This window comes from Hemibagrus wyckioides, linkage group LG26 (assembly GCF_019097595.1).
Source record: "Hemibagrus wyckioides isolate EC202008001 linkage group LG26, SWU_Hwy_1.0, whole genome shotgun sequence".
Lineage (NCBI taxonomy): Eukaryota > Metazoa > Chordata > Actinopteri > Siluriformes > Bagridae > Hemibagrus > Hemibagrus wyckioides.
In genome coordinates this window covers 189,156-216,655 of record NC_080735.1, presented here as the reverse complement: position 1 = coordinate 216,655, position 27,500 = coordinate 189,156, and the positions used below count along the sequence as shown (strand labels likewise).

At 38.8% G+C, this 27,500-nt stretch overlaps 1 protein-coding gene across 1 annotated transcript in view; it reads left to right on the top strand.

The window, feature by feature from the left end:
• The window catches only part of gaa2 (alpha glucosidase 2), a 37,562-nt gene that overhangs the window by 15 nt on the left and 10,047 nt on the right, over window positions 1-27,500 (top strand). Inside the window, exons 1-14 of the mRNA XM_058380926.1 lie at window positions 1-114; window positions 1,416-2,045; window positions 3,932-4,077; window positions 15,626-15,791; window positions 15,944-16,040; window positions 16,870-16,989; window positions 17,091-17,209; window positions 17,333-17,464; window positions 17,948-18,058; window positions 18,181-18,294; window positions 18,370-18,454; window positions 18,556-18,673; window positions 25,429-25,562; window positions 25,808-25,959. The exon at window positions 1-114 is cut by the window's left edge and continues 15 nt beyond it. Coding sequence (XP_058236909.1) covers window positions 1,425-2,045; window positions 3,932-4,077; window positions 15,626-15,791; window positions 15,944-16,040; window positions 16,870-16,989; window positions 17,091-17,209; window positions 17,333-17,464; window positions 17,948-18,058; window positions 18,181-18,294; window positions 18,370-18,454; window positions 18,556-18,673; window positions 25,429-25,562; window positions 25,808-25,959 — 2,115 coding nt within the window. The 5' untranslated portion in view covers window positions 1-114; window positions 1,416-1,424. The remainder of the gene's footprint in view (window positions 115-1,415; window positions 2,046-3,931; window positions 4,078-15,625; window positions 15,792-15,943; window positions 16,041-16,869; window positions 16,990-17,090; window positions 17,210-17,332; window positions 17,465-17,947; window positions 18,059-18,180; window positions 18,295-18,369; window positions 18,455-18,555; window positions 18,674-25,428; window positions 25,563-25,807; window positions 25,960-27,500) is intronic.

The following is a 27,500-nucleotide window of genomic DNA, read 5'->3' as shown; positions in this document are numbered from 1 at the left end:
TAAGAGGAACAGTGCGCCTGCATTAAGAGGCCAAACTCTGGGCTTATAAACAGTAATAAATACTACTTCTCTCCGGCATGTAACGTGCGTCAGCCCTTTATCTTCAATCACAAGGTACGCCAAATTGAATTTCTCGACGAATTTAATGGATATGAGTGGAAATAAGTCTAAGTTTAATGTGTAATGAGAGCCGGATCTTTTCTGCAGGATTAGTACCAGAGCTCTGTGATGAAGGAATTAAACTTCTAACATGTCCAGTACCTTCTCTCTGGAGGAAGATCCGAGTGAAAGCATGTACACTGAATGTTTTCACATCTTTATCAGAGACTTTATCTTTATATAACCAGTTCGCATGAATCAATAAAATCGCTAACTCGAAGCTATCCTGCAAAACGGATCAGTTTACAGTGACTCCGAGTGGGGTTTTCAGCTTAATATTAAATAAAGTCGTCTTTTATCGGTTGCTGTTTGCAGTATTAATGTTAGACTAGTGTTTTATAACTAGAACTGAATCTTGGAGTATTTCTGCTTGTTATGTCGACAATTAGCTAGCTGCGTTGCTAAAGTGAGTCGGTTTCGTGACAGGAACCGAAACCGAACCGAATCATCAGTTAAGATGGACACCAGCGTCTCAAATGTCAACAGAAAATCTTAAAAAAAAAAAAAAAAAAAAAAAAACCTCGCCACTGCCTCTATGATTGGGTCTAAAACGGGAGAAATTAGCTTTAAAGATTCTTAAGGAGGCGGCAGTAATGTGGTGTTCACCAACGAGTCGACTCCTTGAGTCGGATCTCATAGGCGAACCTTAGGAGTCGACTCGCATATCTTCGTGGTGAAGGGGTTTACATGAACGCGCTCGTTTCAGTACGTTATAGTTTCTATAGCAACGGCTCGTTCACGTGGAACGGTGGTTTATTAATGAAAAAGGAAGTGAAATTGCTGATATGGTGAAGATGTATGGAAGGAGTTCCCAGTGTGGGACCTTTATACCAGTGAGAGGTAAAGCTGTAGTTTGTACTTTTGTGACATCATCGAGATTCAAGTGTCTGTCAATCATGTGAATTATCATCATCATCATCATCATCCTCGAGTGTTAATCACAGGATGTACACCTCATTCAGGGCTCTGTCCTTTAACGGTCATCATGTGATTGGCTGGAACATGATGTGATTTTCACTTCCTCTTCTGTTCTGAAGTGTGTGTGTGTGTGTGTGTGTGTTAAAGGTTTAACACATCTGTAGCTGATGTGTGATCGTACAGTGAGACAGATGTGGGAGTATCTGATGTAATGCAGGGTTCAGAACACTTGGGGGCGTTGTAGGAAAACGTTTAATTAAAACTCGTAGCCGTTTGCTAACAGTAAGGAGTTTTGTATTTAGCGTGTGTTCAGTGTTGTGTACTGTGTCTGTTCTCAGCTCTGCACCATGGTGTCGTATAAGAGACTGACCCCGGAGGAGGTCCACTTCTCTGGTGTGCCTTTACTGCAGTCTGCTGATGATTCACAGGACAGTGAGCTGAAGGTAGAAGATGCAGAGCGCCCCCTGCTGGCCCGGAGGCCTCACTGCTCCATCACTGCTGCTCTGTTTATTATCGGAGGCTTCATCCTCATAGTCCTCGGCGTCTGGTTACTAGGTACTGTGCTGTGGCTGCGTAGTACCGCTTCCATAGGGATCCACCGCCCTCCGTCTCCCGCAGGTCTGCCCAACAACGGCTCGCTGCAGGAAAGCCGAACACAACCGGAATCCTGCACCAGTATTCCGGAATCCTGGAGGTTCGACTGCTATCCAGAGGGAGGCGTGGTGGTGACCGAGGATATGTGTCACGCCAGAAACTGCTGCTTTACACGTGCAGCCAAAGAGAAGAACGGTGTCCCCTGGTGCTACTATCCACCCGATTTTCCATCATATACGCTAGAGTCCATTAATAACACCGAGATGGGATGGAGCGGGAAGCTGCTCCGTACTCACAAGACCTATTATCCCAAGGACATCGAGGTGCTGAAGCTGGATGTGCTGTACGAGTCCAACAGCAGACTGCACGTGAAAGTGAGAGCTCTGTTTGTGTGCGTGTGAGTGAGAGCTGTGTTTGTGTGTGTGTGAGTGAGAGCTGTGTTTGTGTGTGTGTGAGTGAGAGCTGTGTTTGTGTGTGTGAGTGAGAGCTGTGTTTGTGTGTGTGTGAGTGAGAGCTGTGTTTGTGTGTGTGAGTGAGAGCTGTGTTTGTGTGTGTGAGTGAGAGCTGTGTTTGTGTGTGTGAGTGAGAGCTGTGTTTGTGTGTGAATGAGAGCTGTGTTTGTGTGTGTGTGAATGAGAGCTGTGTTTGTGTGTGTGTGAGTGAGAGCTGTGTTTGTGTGTGTGTGAGTGAGAGCTGTGTGTGTGTGAGTGAGAGCTGTGTTTGTGTGTGTGTGAGTGAGAGCTGTGTTTGTGTGTGTGTGAGTGAGAGCTGTGTTTGTGTGTGTGAGTGAGAGCTGTGTTTGTGTGTGTGTGAGTGAGAGCTGTGTTTGTGTGTGAGTGAGAGCTGTGTGTGTGTGAGTGAGAGCTGTGTGTGTGTGAGTGAGAGCTGTGTGTGTGTGAGTGAGAGCTGTGTGTGTGTGAGTGAGAGCTGTGTTTGTGTGTGTGTGAGTGAGAGCTGTGTTTGTGTGCGTGTGAGTGAGAGCTGTGTTTGTGTGCGTGTGAGTGAGAGCTGTGTTTGTGTGCGTGTGAGTGAGAGCTGTGTTTGTGTGCGTGTGAGTGAGAGCTGTGTTTGTGTGCGTGTGAGTGAGAGCTGTGTTTGTGTGCGTGTGAGTGAGAGCTGTGTTTGTGTGCGTGTGAGTGAGAGCTGTGTTTGTGTGCGTGTGAGTGAGAGCTGTGTTTGTGTGCGTGTGAGTGAGAGCTGTGTTTGTGTGTGTGAGTGAGAGCTGTGTTTGTGTGCGTGTGAGTGAGAGCTGTGTTTGTGTGCGTGTGAGTGAGAGCTGTGTTTGTGTGTGTGTGAGTGAGAGCTGTGTTTGTGTGAGTGAGAGCTGTGTTTGTGTGCGTGTGAGTGAGAGCTGTGTTTGTGTGCGTGTGAGTGAGAGCTGTGTTTGTGTGCGTGTGAGTGAGAGCTGTGTTTGTGTGCGTGTGAGTGAGAGCTGTGTTTGTGTGCGTGTGAGTGAGAGCTGTGTTTGTGTGCGTGTGAGTGAGAGCTGTGTTTGTGTGCGTGTGAGTGAGAGCTGTGTTTGTGTGCGTGTGAGTGAGAGCTGTGTTTGTGTGCGTGTGAGTGAGAGCTGTGTTTGTGTGCGTGTGAGTGAGAGCTGTGTTTGTGTGCGTGAGTGAGAGCTGTGTTTGTGTGCGTGTGAGTGAGAGCTGTGTTTGTGTGCGTGTGAGTGAGAGCTGTGTTTGTGTGAGTGAGAGCTGTGTTTGTGTGAGTGAGAGCTGTGTTTGTGTGAGTGAGAGCTGTGTTTGTGTGAGTGAGAGCTGTGTTTGTGTGAGTGAGAGCTGTGTTTGTGTGAGTGAGAGCTGTGTTTGTGTGAGTGAGAGCTGTGTTTGTGTGAGTGAGAGCTGTGTTTGTGTGTGTGTGAGTGAGAGCTGTGTTTGTGTGTGTGTGAGTGAGAGCTGTGTTTGTGTGTGAATGAGAGCTGTGTTTGTGTGCGAGTGAGAGCTGTGTTTGTGTTTTTGTGTGTGAGTGAGAGCTGTGTTTGTGTGTGTGTGAGTGAGAGCTGTGTTTGTGTGTGTGCGAGTGAGAGCTGTGTTTGTGTGCGAGTGAGAGCTGTGTTTGTGTTTTTGTGTGTGAGTGAGAGCTGTGTTTGTGTGTGTGTGAGTGAGAGCTGTGTTTGTGTGTGTGTGAATGAGAGCTGTGTTTGTGTGTGTTTGTGTTTTTGTGTGTTACTGCTCTGAATAAAAAGCCCGTGGTGTGGATGTGTATGGAGAGTGCTTCCTCTCCTGATTTCTTGTTGTAATCAGCATTATGTGTTCCTCAGATCACAGATCCAGCACAGCAGAGGTTTGAGGTTCCTATAGACGTACCTATGGTGGAGAAACCAGCTCCCAGTCCCTTATACACAGTGGAGTTCTCCAAACAGCCCTTCGGGATTATTGTGAAGAGAACGCAGAATGGAGCTGTGCTGTAAGTCCGTGTTTGACAGAAAGAATGTTTACAATAAGGAATGTTTACAATAAGGAATAGAATGTTTTTAAACAAGTGAAGAGTTAAATATCGAAATTTCCCACATTAACAAAATAGCATCAGTTTATCAGGAACAGAGTGAAGAGTTCAGCAGTGTATCTGTTACACACACACAAAATCCTTACAGCTAAAGGCTCAGGCTTTCTCTTTACTGAATACAGCTGTTACTCTGGATTACATTAATACACATAATTAATACATATTATACTACACTACATTACACTATACTACACTATACTACACTACATTACACTATACTACACTACATTACACTATACTACACTACATTACACTATACTACACTACATTACACTATACTACACTACATTACACTATACTACTCTACATTACACTATACTACACTACATTACACTACATTACACTATACTACACTACATTACACTATACTACACTACATTACACTATACTACACTATACTACACTACATTACACTATACTACACTACATTACACTATACTACACTATACTACACTACATTACACTACATTACACTATACTACACTACATTACACTATACTACACTACATTACACTATACTACACTATACTACATTACATTACACCACACTATACTACACTATACTACACTATACTACACTACATTACACTATACTACACTATACTACACTACATTACACTATACTACACTACATTACACTATACTACACTATACTACACTACATTACACTATACTACACTACATTACACTACACTACATTACACTATACTACACTACATTACACTATACTACACTACATTACACTATACTACACTACATTACACTATACTACACTATACTACACTACATTACACTACATTACACTATACTACACTACATTACACTATACTACACTACATTACACTATACTACACTATACTACACTACATTACACTACATTACACTATACTACACTACATTACACTATACTACACTACATTACACTATACTACACTATACTACACTACATTACACTATACTACACTACATTACACTATACTACACTATACTACACTACATTACACTACATTACACTATACTACACTACATTACACTATACTACACTATACTACACTACATTACACTACATTACACTATACTACACTACATTACACTACATTACACTACACCACACTATACTACACTACATTACACTATACTACACTACATTACACTACATTACACTACACCACACTATACTACACTACATTACACTACATTACACTACACCACACTATACTACACTACATTACACTATACTACACTACATTACACTATACTACACTACATTACACTATACTACACTACACTATACTACACTACATTACACTATACTACACTATACTACACTACATTACACTATACTACACTACACTATACTACACTACATTACACTATACTACACTACACTATACTACACTACATTACACTATACTACACTATGCTACACTACATTACACTATACTACACTACATTACACTATACTACACTACACTACACTATACTACAGTACATTACACTACACCACACTATACTACACTACACCACACTATACTACACTACATTACACTATACTACACTACATTACACTATACTACACTACATTACACTACATTACACTACACCACACTATACTACACTACACTACACTATACTACACTACATTACACTATACTACACTACACTATACTACACTACATTACACTATACTACACTACACTATACTACACTACACTATACTACACTACACTATACTACACTGCACTACACTATACTACACTACACTATACTACACTATACTACACTACATTACACTATACTACACTATACTACAGTACATTACACTACACCACACTATACTACACTACATTACACTATACTACACTACATTACACTATACTACACTACATTACACTATACTACACTACATTACACTATACTACACTATACTACACTATACTACATTACATTACACCACACTATACTACACTACATTACACTATACTACACTATACTACACTACATTACACTATACTACACTACATTACACTATACTACACTATACTACACTACATTACACTATACTACACTACATTACACTACACCACACTATACTACACTACATTACACTATACTACACTACATTACACTATACTACACTATACTACAGTACATTACACTACACCACACTATACTACACTACATTACACTATACTACACTACATTACACTACATTACACTACATTACACTACACCACACTATACTACACTACATTACACTATACTACACTACATTACACTATACTACACTACATTACACTATACTACACTATACTACATTACATTACACCACACTATACTACACTACATTACACTATACTACACTATACTACACTACATTACACTATACTACACTACATTACACCTACATTACACTATACTACACCACATTACACTACACCACACTATACTACACTACATTACACTATACTACACTACATTACACTATACTACACTACATTACACTATACTACACTATACTACACTATACTACATTACATTACACCACACTATACTACACTACATTACACTATACTACACTATACTACACTACATTACACTATACTACACTACATTACACTATACTACACTATACTACACTACATTACACTATACTACACTACATTACACTACACCACACTATACTACACTACATTACACTATACTACACTATACTACAGTACATTACACTACACCACACTATACTACACTACATTACACTATACTACACTACATTACACTACATTACACTACACCACACTATACTACACTACATTACACTATACTACACTACATTACACTATACTACACTACATTACACTATACTACACTATACTACATTACATTACACCACACTATACTACACTACATTACACTATACTACACTATACTACACTACATTACACTATACTACACTACATTACACTATACTACACTATACTACACTACATTACACTATACTACACCACATTACACTACACCACACTATACTACACTACATTACACTATACTACACTACATTACACTATACTACACTACATTACACTATACTACACTATACTACAGTACATTACACTATACTACACTACATTACACTATACTACACTATACTACACTACATTACACTATACTACACTACATTACACTACACCACACTATACTACACTACATTACACTATACTACACTATACTACACTACACCACACTATACTACACTACACCACACTATACTACACTACATTACACTACACCACACTACTACACTACACCACACTATACTACACTACACCACACTATACTACACTACATTACACTACATTACACTATACTACACTACATTACACTACACTACATTACACTACACCACACTATACTACACTACATTACACTATACTACACTATACTACACTACATTACACTATACTACACTATACTACACTACATTACACTATACTACACTATACTACAGTACATTACACTATACTACACTACATTACACTATACTACACTATACTACAGTACATTACACTATACTACACTACATTACACTACACCACACTATACTACACTACATTACACTATACTACACTATACTACACTACATTACACTATACTACACTATACTACACTACATTACACTATACTACACTATACTACATTACATTACACCACACTATACTACACTACATTACACTATACTACACTATACTACACTACATTACACTATACTACACTACATTACACTATACTACACTATACTACACTACATTACACTATACTACACTACATTACACTACACCACACTATACTACACTACATTACACTATACTACACTATACTACAGTACATTACACTACACCACACTATACTACACTACATTACACTATACTACACTACATTACACTACATTACACTACACCACACTATACTACACTACATTACACTATACTACACTACATTACACTATACTACACTACATTACACTATACTACACTATACTACATTACATTACACCACACTATACTACACTACATTACACTATACTACACTATACTACACTACATTACACTATACTACACTACATTACACTATACTACACTATACTACACTACATTACACTATACTACACCACATTACACTACACCACACTATACTACACTACATTACACTATACTACACTACATTACACTATACTACACTACATTACACTATACTACACTATACTACAGTACATTACACTATACTACACTACATTACACTATACTACACTATACTACAGTACATTACACTACATTACACTATACTACACTATACTACACTACATTACACTATACTACACTACATTACACTACACCACACTATACTACACTACACCACACTATACTACACTACACCACACTATACTACACTACACCACACTATACTACACTACATTACACTACACCACACTATACTACACTACACCACACTATACTACACTACATTACACTATACTACACTATACTACACTACATTACACTATACTACACTACATTACACTACACTACATTACACTACACCACACTATACTACACTACATTACACTATACTACACTATACTACACTACATTACACTATACTACACTATACTACACTACATTACACTATACTACACTATACTACAGTACATTACACTATACTACACTACATTACACTATACTACACTACATTACACTACACCACACTATACTACACTACATTACACTACACCACACTATACTACACTACATTACACTATACTACACTACATTACACTATACTACACTACATTACACTATACTACACTACATTACACTATACTACACTACATTACACTACACCACACTATACTACATTACATTACACTATACTACACTATACTACAGTACATTACATTATACTACACTACATTACACTACACCACACTATACTACACTACATTACACTATACTACACTATACTACACTACATTACACTATACTACACTATACTACACTACATTACACTATACTACACTACATTACACTATACTACACTATACTACACTACATTACACTATACTACACTACATTACACTATACTACACTACATTACACTATACTACACTATACTACACTACATTACACTATACTACACTATACTACACTACATTACACTACACCACACTATACTACACTACATTACACTATACTACACTATACTACAGTACATTACACTATACTACACTACATTACACTATACTACACTATACTACAGTACATTACACTATACTACACTACATTACACTACACCACACTATACTACACTACATTACACTACACCACACTATACTACACTACATTACACTATACTACACTACATTACACTATACTACACTATACTACAGTACATTACACTATACTACACTACATTACACTACACCACACTATACTACACTACATTACACTATACTACACTATACTACACTACATTACACTATACTACACTATACTACACTACATTACACTATACTACACTACATTACACTATACTACACTATACTACACTACATTACACTATACTACACTACATTACACTATACTACACTACATTACACTATACTACACTATACTACACTACATTACACTATACTACACTATACTACATTACATTACACCACACTATACTACACTACATTACACTATACTACACTATACTACACTACATTACACTATACTACACTATACTACACTACATTACACTATACTACACTACATTACAGTATACTACACTACATTACACTACACCACACTATACTACACTACATTACACTACACCACACTATACTACACTACATTACACTATACTACACTACATTACACTATACTACACTACATTACACTACATTACACTACACCACACTATACTACACTACATTACACTATACTACACTACATTACACTACATTACACTACACCACACTATACTACACTACATTACACTATACTACACTACACTATACTACACTATACTACACTACATTACACTATACTACACTACATTACACTATACTACACTATACTACATTACATTACACCACACTATACTACACTACATTACACTATACTACACTATACAACACTACATTACACTATTCTACACTACATTACACTATACTACACTATACTACATTACATTACACCACACTATACTACACTACATTACACTATACTACACTATACTACACTATACTACACTACATTACACTATACTACACTATACTACACTACATTACACTATACTACACTACATTACACTATACTACACTACACTATACTACACTACATTACACTATACTACACTACACTATACTACACTACATTACACTATACTACACTACACTATACTACACTACACTATACTACACTGCACTACACTATACTACACTACACTATACTACACTACACTATACTACACTACACTACACTATACTACACTACACTATACTACACTACATTACACTATACTACAGTACATTACACTACACCACACTATACTACACTACACCACACTATACTACACTACATTACACTATACTACAGTACATTACACTACACCACACTATACTACACTATACTACACTATACTACACTACATTACACTATACTACACTACATTACACTATACTACACTACATTACACTATACTACACTATACTACACTACATTACACTATACTACAGTACATTACACTACACCACACTATACTACACTACACCACACTATACTACACTACACTACACTACACCACACTATACTACACTACATTACACTATACTACAGTACATTACACTACACCACACTATACTACACTATACTACACTACATTACACTACATTACACTATACTACACTACATTACACTATACTACACTATACTACACTACATTACACTATACTACACTACATTACACTACATTACACTATACTACACTATACTACACTACACTATACTACACTACATTACACTATACTACACTACACTATACTACACTACATTACACTATACTACACTACACTATACTACACTACATTACACTATACTACACTACACTATACTACACTACACTATACTACACTACACTATACTACACTGCACTACACTATACTACACTACACTATACTACACTATACTACACTACATTACACTATACTACAGTACATTACACTACACCACACTATACTACACTACACCACACTATACTACACTACATTACACTATACTACAGTACATTACACTACACCACACTATACTACACTATACTACACTACATTACACTACATTACACTATACTACACTACATTACACTATACTACACTACATTACACTATACTACACTACATTACACTACACCACACTATACTACACTACATTACACTATACTACACTACATTACACTATACTACACTATACTACACTATACTACACTACATTACACTATACTACACTATACTACACTACATTACACTATACTACACTATACTACATTACATTACACCACACTATACTACACTACATTACACTATACTACACTACATTACACTATACTACACTATACTACACTACATTACACTATACTACACTATACTACACTACATTACACTACATTACACTATACTACACTACACTACATTACACTACATTACACTATACTACACTACATTACACTATACTACACTACAGTACATTACACTACACCACACTATACTACACTACACCACACTATACTACACTACATTACACTATACTACAGTACATTACACTACACCACACTATACTACACTATACTACACTACATTACACTACATTACACTATACTACACTACATTACACTATACTACACTACATTACACTATACTACACTATACTACACTACATTACACTATACTACACTATACTACATTACATTACACCACACTATACTACACTACATTACACTATACTACACTATACTACACTACATTACACTATACTACACTACATTACACTATACTACACTACATTACACTACATTACACTATACTACACTACATTACACTACATTACACTATACTACACTACATTACACTATACTACACTATACTACACTACATTACACTATACTACACTATACTACACTACATTACACTACATTACACTACACTATACTACACTACATTACACTATACTACACTACACTATACTACACTACATTACACTATACTACACTACACTATACTACACTACACTATACTACACTGCACTACACTATACTACACTACACTATACTACACTACACTATACTACACTACATTACACTATACTACAGTACATTACACTACACCACACTATACTACACTACACCACACTATACTACACTACATTACACTATACTACAGTACATTACACTACACCACACTATACTACACTACACTACATTACACTATACTACACTGCACTACACTATACTACACTACATTACACTATACTACACTACACTATACTACACTACATTACACTATACTACACTACACTATACTACACTACATTACACTATACTACACTACACTATACTACACTACATTACACTATACTGCACTACACTATACTACACTACATTACACTATACTACACTGCACTACACTATACTACACTACATTACACTATTCTACACTACACTATACTACACTACATTACACTATACTACACTACACTATACTACACTACATTACACTATACTACACTACACTATACTGCACTACATTACACTATACTACACTGCACTACACTATACTACACTACATTACACTATACTACACTACACTATACTACACTACATTACACTATACTACACTACACTATACTACACTACACTATACTACACTACACTATACTACACTGCACTACACTATACTACACTACATTACACTACTACACTACACTATACTACACTACATTACACTATACTACACTACACTATACTACACTACACTATACTACACTACACTATACTACACTGCACTACACTATACTACACTACACTATACTACACTACACTATACTACACTATACTACACTACATTACACTATACTACAGTACATTACACTACACCACACTATACTACACTACACCACACTATACTACACTACATTACACTATACTACACTACACTATACTACACTACATTACACTATACTACACTACACTATACTACACTACATTACACTATACTACACTACACTATACTACACTACACTATACTACACTGCACTACACTATACTACACTACATTACACTACTACACTACACTATACTACACTACATTACACTATACTACACTACACTATACTACACTACACTATACTACACTACACTATACTACACTGCACTACACTATACTACACTACACTATACTACACTACACTATACTACACTATACTACACTACATTACACTATACTACAGTACATTACACTACACTACACTATACTACACTACATTACACTATACTACACTACACTATATTACACTACATTACACTATACTACACTACACTATACTACACTACACTATACTACACTGCACTACACTATACTACACTACATTACACTATACTACAGTACATTACACTACACCACACTATACTACACTACACCACACTATACTACACTACATTACACTATACTACACTACACTATACTGCACTACATTACACTATACTACACTGCACTACACTATACTACACTACATTACACTATACTACACTACACTATACTGCACTACATTACACTATACTACACTGCACTACACTATACTACACTACATTACACTATACTACACTACACTATACTACACTACATTACACTATACTACACTACACTATACTACACTACACTATACTACACTACACTATACTACACTGCACTACACTATACTACACTACATTACACTACTACACTACACTATACTACACTACATTACACTATACTACACTACACTATACTACACTACATTACACTATACTACACTACACTATACTACACTACACTATACTACACTACACTATACTACACTGCACTACACTATACTACACTACATTACACTACTACACTACACTATACTACACTACATTACACTATACTACACTACACTATACTACACTACACTATACTACACTACACTATACTACACTGCACTACACTATACTACACTACACTATACTACACTACACTATACTACACTATACTACACTACATTACACTATACTACAGTACATTACACTACACTACACTATACTACACTACATTACACTATACTACACTACACTATACTACACTACATTACACTATACTACACTACACTATACTACACTACACTATACTACACTGCACTACACTATACTACACTACATTACACTATACTACAGTACATTACACTACACCACACTATACTACACTACACCACACTATACTACACTACATTACACTATACTACACTACACTATACTACACTACATTACACTATACTACACTACACTATACTACACTGCACTACACTATACTACACTACACCACACTATACTACACTACACTACATTACACTATACTACACTGCACTACACTATACTACACTACATTACACTATACTACACTACACTATACTACACTACATTACACTATACTACACTACACTATACTACACTACATTACACTATACTACACTACACTATACTACACTACATTACACTATACTACACTACACTATACTACACTACATTACACTATACTACACTGCACTATACTACACTACATTACACTATACTACACTGCACTACACTATACTACACTACATTACACTATACTACACTACACTATACTACACTACATTACACTATACTACACTGCACTACACTATACTACACTACATTACACTATACTACACTACACTATACTACACTACATTACACTACTACACTACACTATACTACACTACATTACACTATACTACACTACACTATACTACACTACACTATACTACACTACACTATACTACACTGCACTACACTATACTACACTACACTATACTACACTACACTATACTACACTACATTACACTATACTACAGTACATTACACTACACCACACTATACTACACTACACCACACTATACTACACTACATTACACTATACTACAGTACATTACACTACACCACACTATACTACACTATACTACACTACATTACACTATACTACACTACATTACACTACATTACACTATACTACACTATACTACACTACATTACACTATACTACACTACATTACACTATACTACACTATGAATACTGGTAATGTACTCATGATGTTTTGTATTAAAGGGTGAACACCACTGTAGCTCCACTCTTCTATGCGGATCAGTTCCTGCAGATGTCCACGTCTTTGGCGTCTAATTTTGTTTACGGACTCGGTGAACATCGCTCCAACCTGGTGCATGATGTGCAGTGGAAGACTTTTACCATGTGGGCTCGAGATGCAGCTCCAGAAGTGATTATCAGCATTACTCAGAACACACACACACACACAGTAGCAGCATGTGGTGACTTATAAGGTGGAGTTGTAGTGCAACTGGTGCACGTGTCCTGATATTTCAGGATTCAGGATCTGATCTGTTTTGTTTTTGTTTCCTGCTCCTGTAGGAGTCCATCAACCTTTATGGTGCTCATCCATTTTATCTTGTTATGGAGACTGATGGACTGGCACATGGGTCTTTCATGCTGAACAGCAATGCTATGGGTGAGACACACATACACACAGATATTTATGTACACACAGCACAGCATAATTGTGTAGAGTGTGTGTGTTAGACAGGGTGCAGGTGTAATGTGTTGTACTCATGGGAAACTCTAATAAAAGAAAAGTGACCTATTGGACTTTCATCTCTTATCTTTTATCAGGTTTATTGCTGATTCCAGAATAAAAGCAGCAGTCAGACTGATAAAGATTCTCAGTTATACTTTTCTTTCTCTCCTTTATCACGGCTCTATCCACCTCTAAAACTTTACTGAGGATATCCTTTATCCTTGCAACCTCCTAAAAACAACATTAGAGTGTGATTTAAACAAACACACACACACACTACATGACAGCGTAATTGCCTATGGACTTTTACACAGTCATAACAATAAAAGTTGCAGATGGAAAGCAAGGAAATGAGAGAAGGTCCTAAAGATCAGGCGTTATCTAACTGCTCACTGCTTCCTCTCTCCACTTTATTACCCAACAGCCTGGTCACGTGTCTGTATTACACATCTTTCTATTCAGAGGAGCTCCTGCTGTGAGTGTAGAGCTGTGTGAAGTGACCATAATGTGGTCAGTGATCACACACACACCCTCAGATAGTGCTCATGTATTTGTTAGTTGATGTGTGTGTAATCTTTAGTGAAGAATTTAAGGAAGAAAACACAAAGAAGTGTAAACTCCTCTGTGCTGAAGATGGAAAACTTCATGTTCCAGCTTCACCTCTGACACACACACACACCTCTGTACAACAGAAATGTGAAGGAGTGGTTACTATAGAAATGTCTCATGATGAGCTGGTCACTTTCTGTTCACCTCTCTGTAGACGTCGTCCTTCAGCCTGCTCCGGCTCTGACCTGGCGCACCATCGGGGGAATCCTGGACTTTTACGTTTTCCTCGGCCCTGATCCCAGCTCTGTGGTGTCCGAGTACCTGGAGGTTGTAGGTCAGTCAAGCTTTCACAACATCACTGTTTACTACAAATATCACCAAGACAGCTGCAGACTTTCTTTCTCTCTCTCTCTCTCTCTCTTTTGTGTTTAACAGGGAAGCCTGCGATGCCGGTGTACTGGGCTCTGGGTTATCATCTCTGTCGCTGGGGTTACGACTCCAGCAATAAAACCTGGGACGTTGTGAGAGAAATGAGGAATTCTGGGATACCGCAGGTACTCTGCACATCAACGCAACTAATTGTGTGTGTGTGAGAGAGAGAGAGAGAGAGAGAGAGAGAGAGAGATGTAGTAGAAACTCTACAGAGAGAAGTGAATGTAGTTGTGTGTATGTTTCAGGATGTGCAGTGGAATGATATTGACTACATGGACCGTGCTCTGGACTTCACCTTCGACCCTGTGACCTTTTCCACTCTGCCTGACCTGGTCAAAGATCTTCACCTTCACAGCCAGCACTACGTCATGATCCTGGTCAGCACACACCTTTACTTTCCCTTTATTCTGAACCAGCTATGTGTGTGTGCATCTTTCTTTCTGTCTTTCTTGGATTTCTGGTTTACTTTTCTTTTCATTTCTATGCTTTTTATTTCTTTTATATATATATATTTTATTTTTGTTTATTTTTGAAAATTGCTACTTTAAATTAATATGGTTTTCTTTCTTTCTTTCTTTCTTTCTTTCTTTCTTTCTTTCTTTCTTTCTTTCTTTCTTTCTTTCTTTCTTTCTTTTATCCATCTATAACTACTGATTTTCTTTTCTTGCATGTTATTTTTGGATGTATTCCTGCGATTACTTCCATCTTCTCCTCCATCCCCTCTTCCCGTCCCCTCTTCCCGTCCCCTCTTCCCGTCCCCTCTTCCCATCCCCTCTTCCATCCCCACTTTCATCCTGTCTTCCATCCTCTCTTCCCTCCTCCTCCTGTATGATGCTGAGTCAGTGTGTATTTCCTCTCAGGATCCGGGGATCAGCAGCACTCAGCCTCCTGGAAGCTACTGGCCGTTTGAGGAAGGAATAAAGAGAGGAGTCTTCATCAACAACTCCAGTGGAGAAACGCTCATTGGGAAGGTACACCACTGAGAAATAATAATAATACTACTACTACTACTACTACTAATAATAATAATAATAATAATAATAATCAGTGTAAGTGTTTATTCTGAGGAATCTTAGTGTTTCCTGCTCCTCAGGTGTGGCCAGGACTTACAGCGTTCCCAGACTTCTCCAACCCGGACACACACGAGTGGTGGTACCAGAACCTGCAGAAACTTTACGCCCAAGTCCCGTTTGATGGCCTGTGGATTGTGAGTGATGTTTGTGTGTGTGTGTGTGATTGGTTTATGACCATGCTTCACATTTTCTCCTCTCTTTTTGTTTAGGACATGAACGAACCCTCGAATTTCTTTGATGGATCTGTGGACGGTTGTCCTGACAACGAATTAGAAAATCCTCCGTATACACCATGTATGAAGGAGTTTTTGTAGTCCTGCAGTGTTAGTGTGTTACTGTGTCTTACTGTGTGTTATGTGTTGAGGTCAACATGTGTGTTGAATCATCTGGTGCAGATGTTCTGGGCGGCAGTCTGAAGGCTAAGACTGTGTGTGCGTCTGCGCAACAGAAGAGCAGCTCACACTACAACCTGCACAGTTTATACGGACTGATGGAAGCCAAAGCAACAGCAAGGTACCATGTACACTCGCGTTTATTACGTCTGTACACTCGCGTTTATCACGTCTGTACACTCGCGTCTATCACATCTGTACACTCGCGTCTATCACATCTGTACACTCACGACTATCACGTCTGTACACTGACGTCTATCACGTCTATACACTCGCGTCTATCACAGCTATACACTCGCGTCTATCACAGCTATACACTCGCGTCTATCACAGCTATACACTCACATCTATACACTGACGACTGTCACATCTATACACTGACGACTGTCACATCTATACACTGACGACTGTCACATCTATACACTGACGACTGTCACATCTACACTCACATCTATACACTGACGACTGTCACATCTATACACTGACGACTGTCACATCTATACACTGACGACTGTCACATCTATACACTGACGACTATCACATCTATACACTGACGACTGTCACATCTATACACTGATGACTATCACATCTATACACTGACAACTGTCACATCTACACTCACATCTATACACTGATGACTATCACATCTATACACTGACAACTGTCACATCTACACTCACATCTATACACTGACAACTGTCACATCTATACACTGACAACTGTCACATCTACACTCACATCTATACACTGACGACTGTCACATCTATACACTGACAACTGTCACATCTATACACTGACAACTGTCACATCTACACTCACATCTATACACTGACGACTGTCACATCTATACACTGACGACTGTCACATCTATACACTGACAACTGTCACATCTATACACTGACAACTGTCACATCTATACACTGACAACTGTCACATCTACACTCACATCTATACACTGACGACTATCACATCTATACACTGACGACTGTCACATCTATACACTGACGACTGTCACATCTATACACTGACGACTATCACATCTATACACTGACAACTGTCACATCTATACACTGACGACTATCACATCTACACTCACATCTATACACTGACGACTATCACATCTATACACTGACGACTATCACATCTATACACTGACGACTATCACATCTATACACTGATGACTATCACATCTATACACTGACGACTATCACATCTATACACTGATGACTGTCACATCTATACACTGACAACTGTCACATCTACACTCACATCTATACACTGATGACTATCACATCTATACACTGACAACTGTCACATCTATACACTGACAACTGTCACATCTACACTCACATCTATACACTGACGACTATCACATCTATACACTGATGACTATCAAATCTATACACTTACAACTGTCACATCTACACTCACATCTATACACTGACGACTATCACATCTATACACTGACGACTATCACATCTACACTCACATCTATACACTGACGACTATCACATCTATACACTGACGACTATCACATCTATACACTGACGACTATCACATCTATACACTGATGACTCACATCTATACACTGATGACTATCACATCTATACACTGATGACTATCACATCTATACACTGACAACTGTCACATCTACACTCACATCTATACACTGATGACTATCACATCTATACACTGACAACTGTCACATCTATACACTGACAACTGTCACATCTACACTCACATCTATACACTGACGACTGTCACATCTATACACTGATGACTATCACATCTATACACTGACAACTATCACATCTACTGTCACATCTATACACTGACAACTGTCACATCTATACACTGATGACTATCACATCTATACACTGACGACTGTCACATCTATACACTGACGACTGTCACATCTACACTCACATCTATACACTGACGACTGTCACATCTATACACTGACGACTGTCACATCTATACACTGACGACTGTCACATCTATACACTGACGACTGTCACATCTATACACTGACGACTATCACATCTATACACTGACGACTGTCACATCTACACTCACATCTATACACTGACGACTGTCACATCTATACACTGACGACTGTCACATCTATACACTGACGACTGTCACATCTATACACTGACGACTGTCACATCTATACACTGACGACTATCACATCTATACACTGACGACTGTCACATCTATACACTGACGACTGTCACATCTATACACTGACGACTGTCACATCTACACTCACATCTATACACTGACAACTGTCACATCTACACTCACATCTATACACTGACGACTATCACATCTATACACTGACGACTGTCACATCTATACACTGACGACTGTCACATCTATACACTGACGACTGTCACATCTATACACTGACGACTATCACATCTATACACTGACGACTATCACATCTATACACTGACGACTATCACATCTATACACTGACGACTATCACATCTACACTCACATCTATACACTGACGACTATCACATCTATACACTGACGACTATCACATCTATACACTGACGACTGTCACATCTATACACTGACGACTATCACATCTATACACTGACGACTATCACATCTACACTCACATCTATACACTGACGACTATCACATCTATACACTGACGACTGTCACATCTATACACTGACGACTATCACATCTATACACTGACGACTGTCACATCTATACACTGACGACTGTCACATCTATACACTGACGACTGTCACATCTATACACTGACGACTGTCACATCTATACACTGACGACTGTCACATCTATACACTGACGACTGTCACATCTATACACTGACGACTGTCACATCTATACACTGACGACTGTCACATCTATACACTGACGACTGTCACATCTACACTCACATCTATACACTGACGACTATCACATCTATACACGGACGACTGTCACATCTATACACTGACGACTGTCACATCTATACACTGACGACTGTCACATCTATACACTGACGACTATCACATCTATACACTGACGACTATCACATCTATACACTGACAACTGTCACATCTACACTCACATCTATACACTGATGACTATCACATCTATACACTGACGACTATCACATCTATACACTGACGACTGTCACATCTATACACTGACGACTATCACATCTATACACTGACGACTATCACATCTACACTCACATCTATACACTGACGACTATCACATCTATACACTGACGACTATCACATCTATACACTGATGACTATCACATCTATACACTGACGACTGTCACATCTATACACTGACGACTATCACATCTATACACTGACGACTATCACATCTACACTCACATCTATACACTGACGACTATCACATCTATACACTGACGACTATCACATCTATACACTGACGACTATCACATCTATACACTGACGACTATCACATCTATACACTGATGACTATCACATCTATACACTGACAACTGTCACATCTACACTCACATCTATACACTGACGACTATCACATCTATACACTGACGACTATCACATCTATACACTGACAACTGTCACATCTACACTCACATCTATACACTGACGACTATCACATCTATACACTGATGACTATCACATCTATACACTGACAACTGTCACATCTACACTCACATCTATACACTGACGACTGTCACATCTATACACTGATGACTATCACATCTATACACTGATGACTATCACATCTATACACTGACAACTGTCACATCTACTGTCACATCTATACACTGACGACTGTCACATCTATACACTGACGACTGTCACATCTATACACTGACGACTGTCACATCTATACACTGACGACTGTCACATCTACACTCACATCTATACACTGACGACTGTCACATCTATACACTGACGACTGTCACATCTATACACTGACGACTATCACATCTATACACTGACGACTATCACATCTATACACTGACGACTGTCACATCTATACACTGACGACTGTCACATCTATACACTGACGACTGTCACATCTATACACTGACGACTGTCACATCTATACACTGACGACTGTCACATCTATACACTGACGACTGTCACATCTATACACTGACGACTATCACATCTACACTCACATCTATACACTGACGACTGTCACATCTATACACTGACGACTGTCACATCTATACACTGACGACTGTCACATCTATACACTGACGACTGTCACATCTATACACTGACAACTGTCACATCTACACTCACATCTATACACTGACGACTATCACATCTATACACTGACGACTGTCACATCTACACTCACATCTATACACTGACGACTATCACATCTATACACTGACAACTGTCACATCTACACTCACATCTATACACTGACGACTATCACATCTATACACTGACGACTGTCACATCTATACACTGACGACTATCACATCTATACACTGACGACTGTCACATCTATACACTGACGACTGTCACATCTATACACTGACGACTGTCACATCTATACATTGACGACTGTCACATCTATACACTGACGACTGTCACATCTATACACTGACGACTATCACATCTATACACTGACGACTATCACATCTATACACTGACGACTGTCACATCTATACACTGACGACTGTCACATCTATACACTGACGACTATCACATCTATACACTGATGACTATCACATCTATACACTGACGACTGTCACATCTATACACTGACGACTATCACATCTATACACTGACGACTATCACATCTACACTCACATCTAGACACTGACGACTATCACATCTATACACTGACGACTATCACATCTATACACTGACGACTATCACATCTATACACTGACGACTGTCACATCTATACACTGACGACTGTCACATCTATACACTGACGACTATCACATCTATACACTGACGACTGTCACATCTATACACTGACGACTGTCACATCTATACACTGACGACTATCACATCTATACACTGACGACTATCACATCTACACTCACATCTATACACTGATGACTATCACATCTATACACTGACGACTGTCACATCTATACACTGACGACTATCACATCTATACACTGACGACTATCACATCTACACTCACATCTATACACTGACGACTATCACATCTATACACTGACGACTATCACATCTATACACTGACGACTATCACATCTATACACTGACGACTGTCACATCTATACACTGACGACTGTCACATCTATACACTGACGACTGTCACATCTATACACTGACGACTGTCACATCTATACACTGACGACTGTCACATCTATACACTGACGACTGTCACATCTATACACTGACGACTGTCACATCTATACACTGACGACTATCACATCTATACACTGACGACTATCACATCTACACTCACATCTATACACTGATGACTATCACATCTATACACTGACGACTGTCACATCTATACACTGACGACTATCACATCTATACACTGACGACTATCACATCTACACTCACATCTATACACTGACGACTATCACATCTATACACTGACGACTATCACATCTATACACTGACGACTATCACATCTATACACTGACGACTATCACATCTATACACTGACATCTGTCACATCTATACACTGACAACTGTCACATCTACACTCACATCTATACACTGACAACTGTCACATCTACTATCACATCTATACACTGATGACTATCACATCTATACACTGACAACTGTCACATCTACTGTCACATCTATACACTGACGACTATCACATCTATACACTGACGACTATCACATCTACACTCACATCTATACACTGACAACTGTCACATCTATACACTGACGACTATCACATCTATACACTGACAACTGTCACATCTACACTCACATCTATACACTGACAACTGTCACATCTATACACTGACGACTATCACATCTATACACTGACGACTATCACATCTATACACTGACGACTATCACGTCTATACACTCACGTCTATCGCGTCTATACACTCACGACTATCACATCTATACACTGACGACTATCACATCTATACACTGACGACTATCACGTCTATACACTCACGTCTATCGCGTCTATACACTCACGACTGTCACATCTATACACTGACGACTATCACATCTATACACTCACGTCTATCGCGTCTATACACTCATGACTATCACATCTATACACTGACGACTATCACGTCTATACACTCACGTCTATCGCGTCTATACACTCACGAATATCACGTCTATACACTCACGTCTATCGCGTCTATACACTCACGACTATCACGTCTATACACTCACGTCTATCGCGTCTATACACTCACGACTATCACGTCTATACACTCACGTCTATACACTCACATCTATCACATCTATACACACATCTATACACTCACACTCACGTCTATACACTCACACTCATGTCTGTACACTCACGACTATCACGTCTATACACTCACGTCTATCACGTCTATACACAAATCTATACACGCACACTCACGTCTATACAGTCATGTCTATCACGTCTATACACTCACACTCATGTCTGTACACTCACGACTCTCACGTCTACCATGTCAATACACTCATGTCTATCATGTCTAAACACTCACACTCACATCTATACACCCACGACTATCACGTCTGTACCCTCACACTCAGGTCTATCACGTCTATACACTCACGTATATCACATCTATTCTACCCTCACATTCAACCTTTATCATGTCTATACCTTCACACCTACATCCACACACAAACACACACACACACAATGTGATAACGTGTTATTAAACTCCCACTGTTCTCATATTTCCCGTGTGTGTGTCAGCGCGCTGAAGAGGATCCTGAAGAAGCGTCCGTTTGTGATTTCCCGCTCCACATTCCCGAGTCAGGGACAGTACTCTGGTCACTGGTTGGGAGATAACAGGAGCCAGTGGAAGGATCTGTACATGTCCATTCCAGGTGTGGACTCCACGTTGTAGCTCACTGACACTAATATCATGAAACATCTGTAATTAGGCTGAGTGAAGGTGGAGGAGAAGGAGGGGAGTTACACCATTAAAACCAGTCTGTGTCCAAGCTGCTGTTACAAAGCTCTGACACTGGAGACTCCTTCCATCAGCATTAACTAAACATCTCACACACACTTCTTAATCTGTGTATGTGCCTCATCCCTGTTACTATGGAAACATGTTTCTTGTATCCAGGCATGCTGACCTTTAACCTTCTGGGCATTCCGCTGGTGGGGGCGGACATCTGCGGCTTTTCTCAGAACACCACGGAGGAGCTGTGTGTGCGCTGGACACAGCTAGGAGCTTTCTATCCCTTTACCAGAAACCATAACACTAAAGATTCACTGGTGTGTAATGAGGAGCTGTACTTTCTCACACACACATACATGCTACTACACGCACGCACACACACTCACACACACAAACATGCTACTACAAACACACTCACACATACATGCTACTACACACACACTCACACATACATGCTACTACACGCATGCACACACACATACATGCTACTACACACACACTCACACATACATGCTACTACACACACACACTCACACATACATGCTACTACACACACACTCACACATACATGCTACTACACACACTCTCACACACATGCATGCTACTACACACACACACATATACATGCTACTACACACACTCACACACATACATGCTACTACACACAGACTCACACATGTACATGCTTCTACACACAAACACACACTCACATACATGCTACTACACACACACACTCACACACATGCATTCTACTACACACACACACTCACACATATACATGTTACTACACACACACACACATGCATGCTACTTCACACACATGCATGCTACTTCACACACTCTCACACACATACATGCTACTACACACAGACTCACACATATACATGCTACTACACACACACACACTTGCACATATACATGCTACAACACACACACACACACACTCACACATATACATGCTGCTACACACACACACATACATGCTACTACACACACACTCACACATACATGCTACTACACGCATGCACACACACATACATGCTACTACACACACTCACACATACATGCTACTACACACACACACTCACACATACATGCTACTACACACACACTCACACATACATGCTACTACACACACTCTCACACACATGCATGCTACTACACACACACACATATACATGCTACTACACACACTCACACACATACATGCTACTACACACAGACTCACACATGTACATGCTACTACACACAAACACACACTCACATACATGCTACTACACACACACACTCACACACATGCATTCTACTACACACACACACTCACACATATACATGTTACTACACACACACACACATGCATGCTACTTCACACACATGCATGCTACTTCACACACATACATGCTACTACACACACTCTCACACACACACATGCTACTACACACAGACTCACACATATACATGCTACTACACACACACACACTTGCACATATACATGCTACAACACACACACACACACTCACACATATACATGCTGCTACACACACACACATACATGCTACTATACACACACACACACACATACATGCTACTACACACACACACACACATGCTACTACACACAGACTCACACATATACATGCTACTACACACACACACTTGCACATGTACATGCTGCTACACACACACACACATACATGCTACTACACACACATGCTACTATACACACACACATGCTACTACACACAGACTCACACATACATGCTACTACACACACACACATACATGCTACTACACACACACACACACACATGCTACTACACACACACACACACACATGCTACTACACACACACACACAT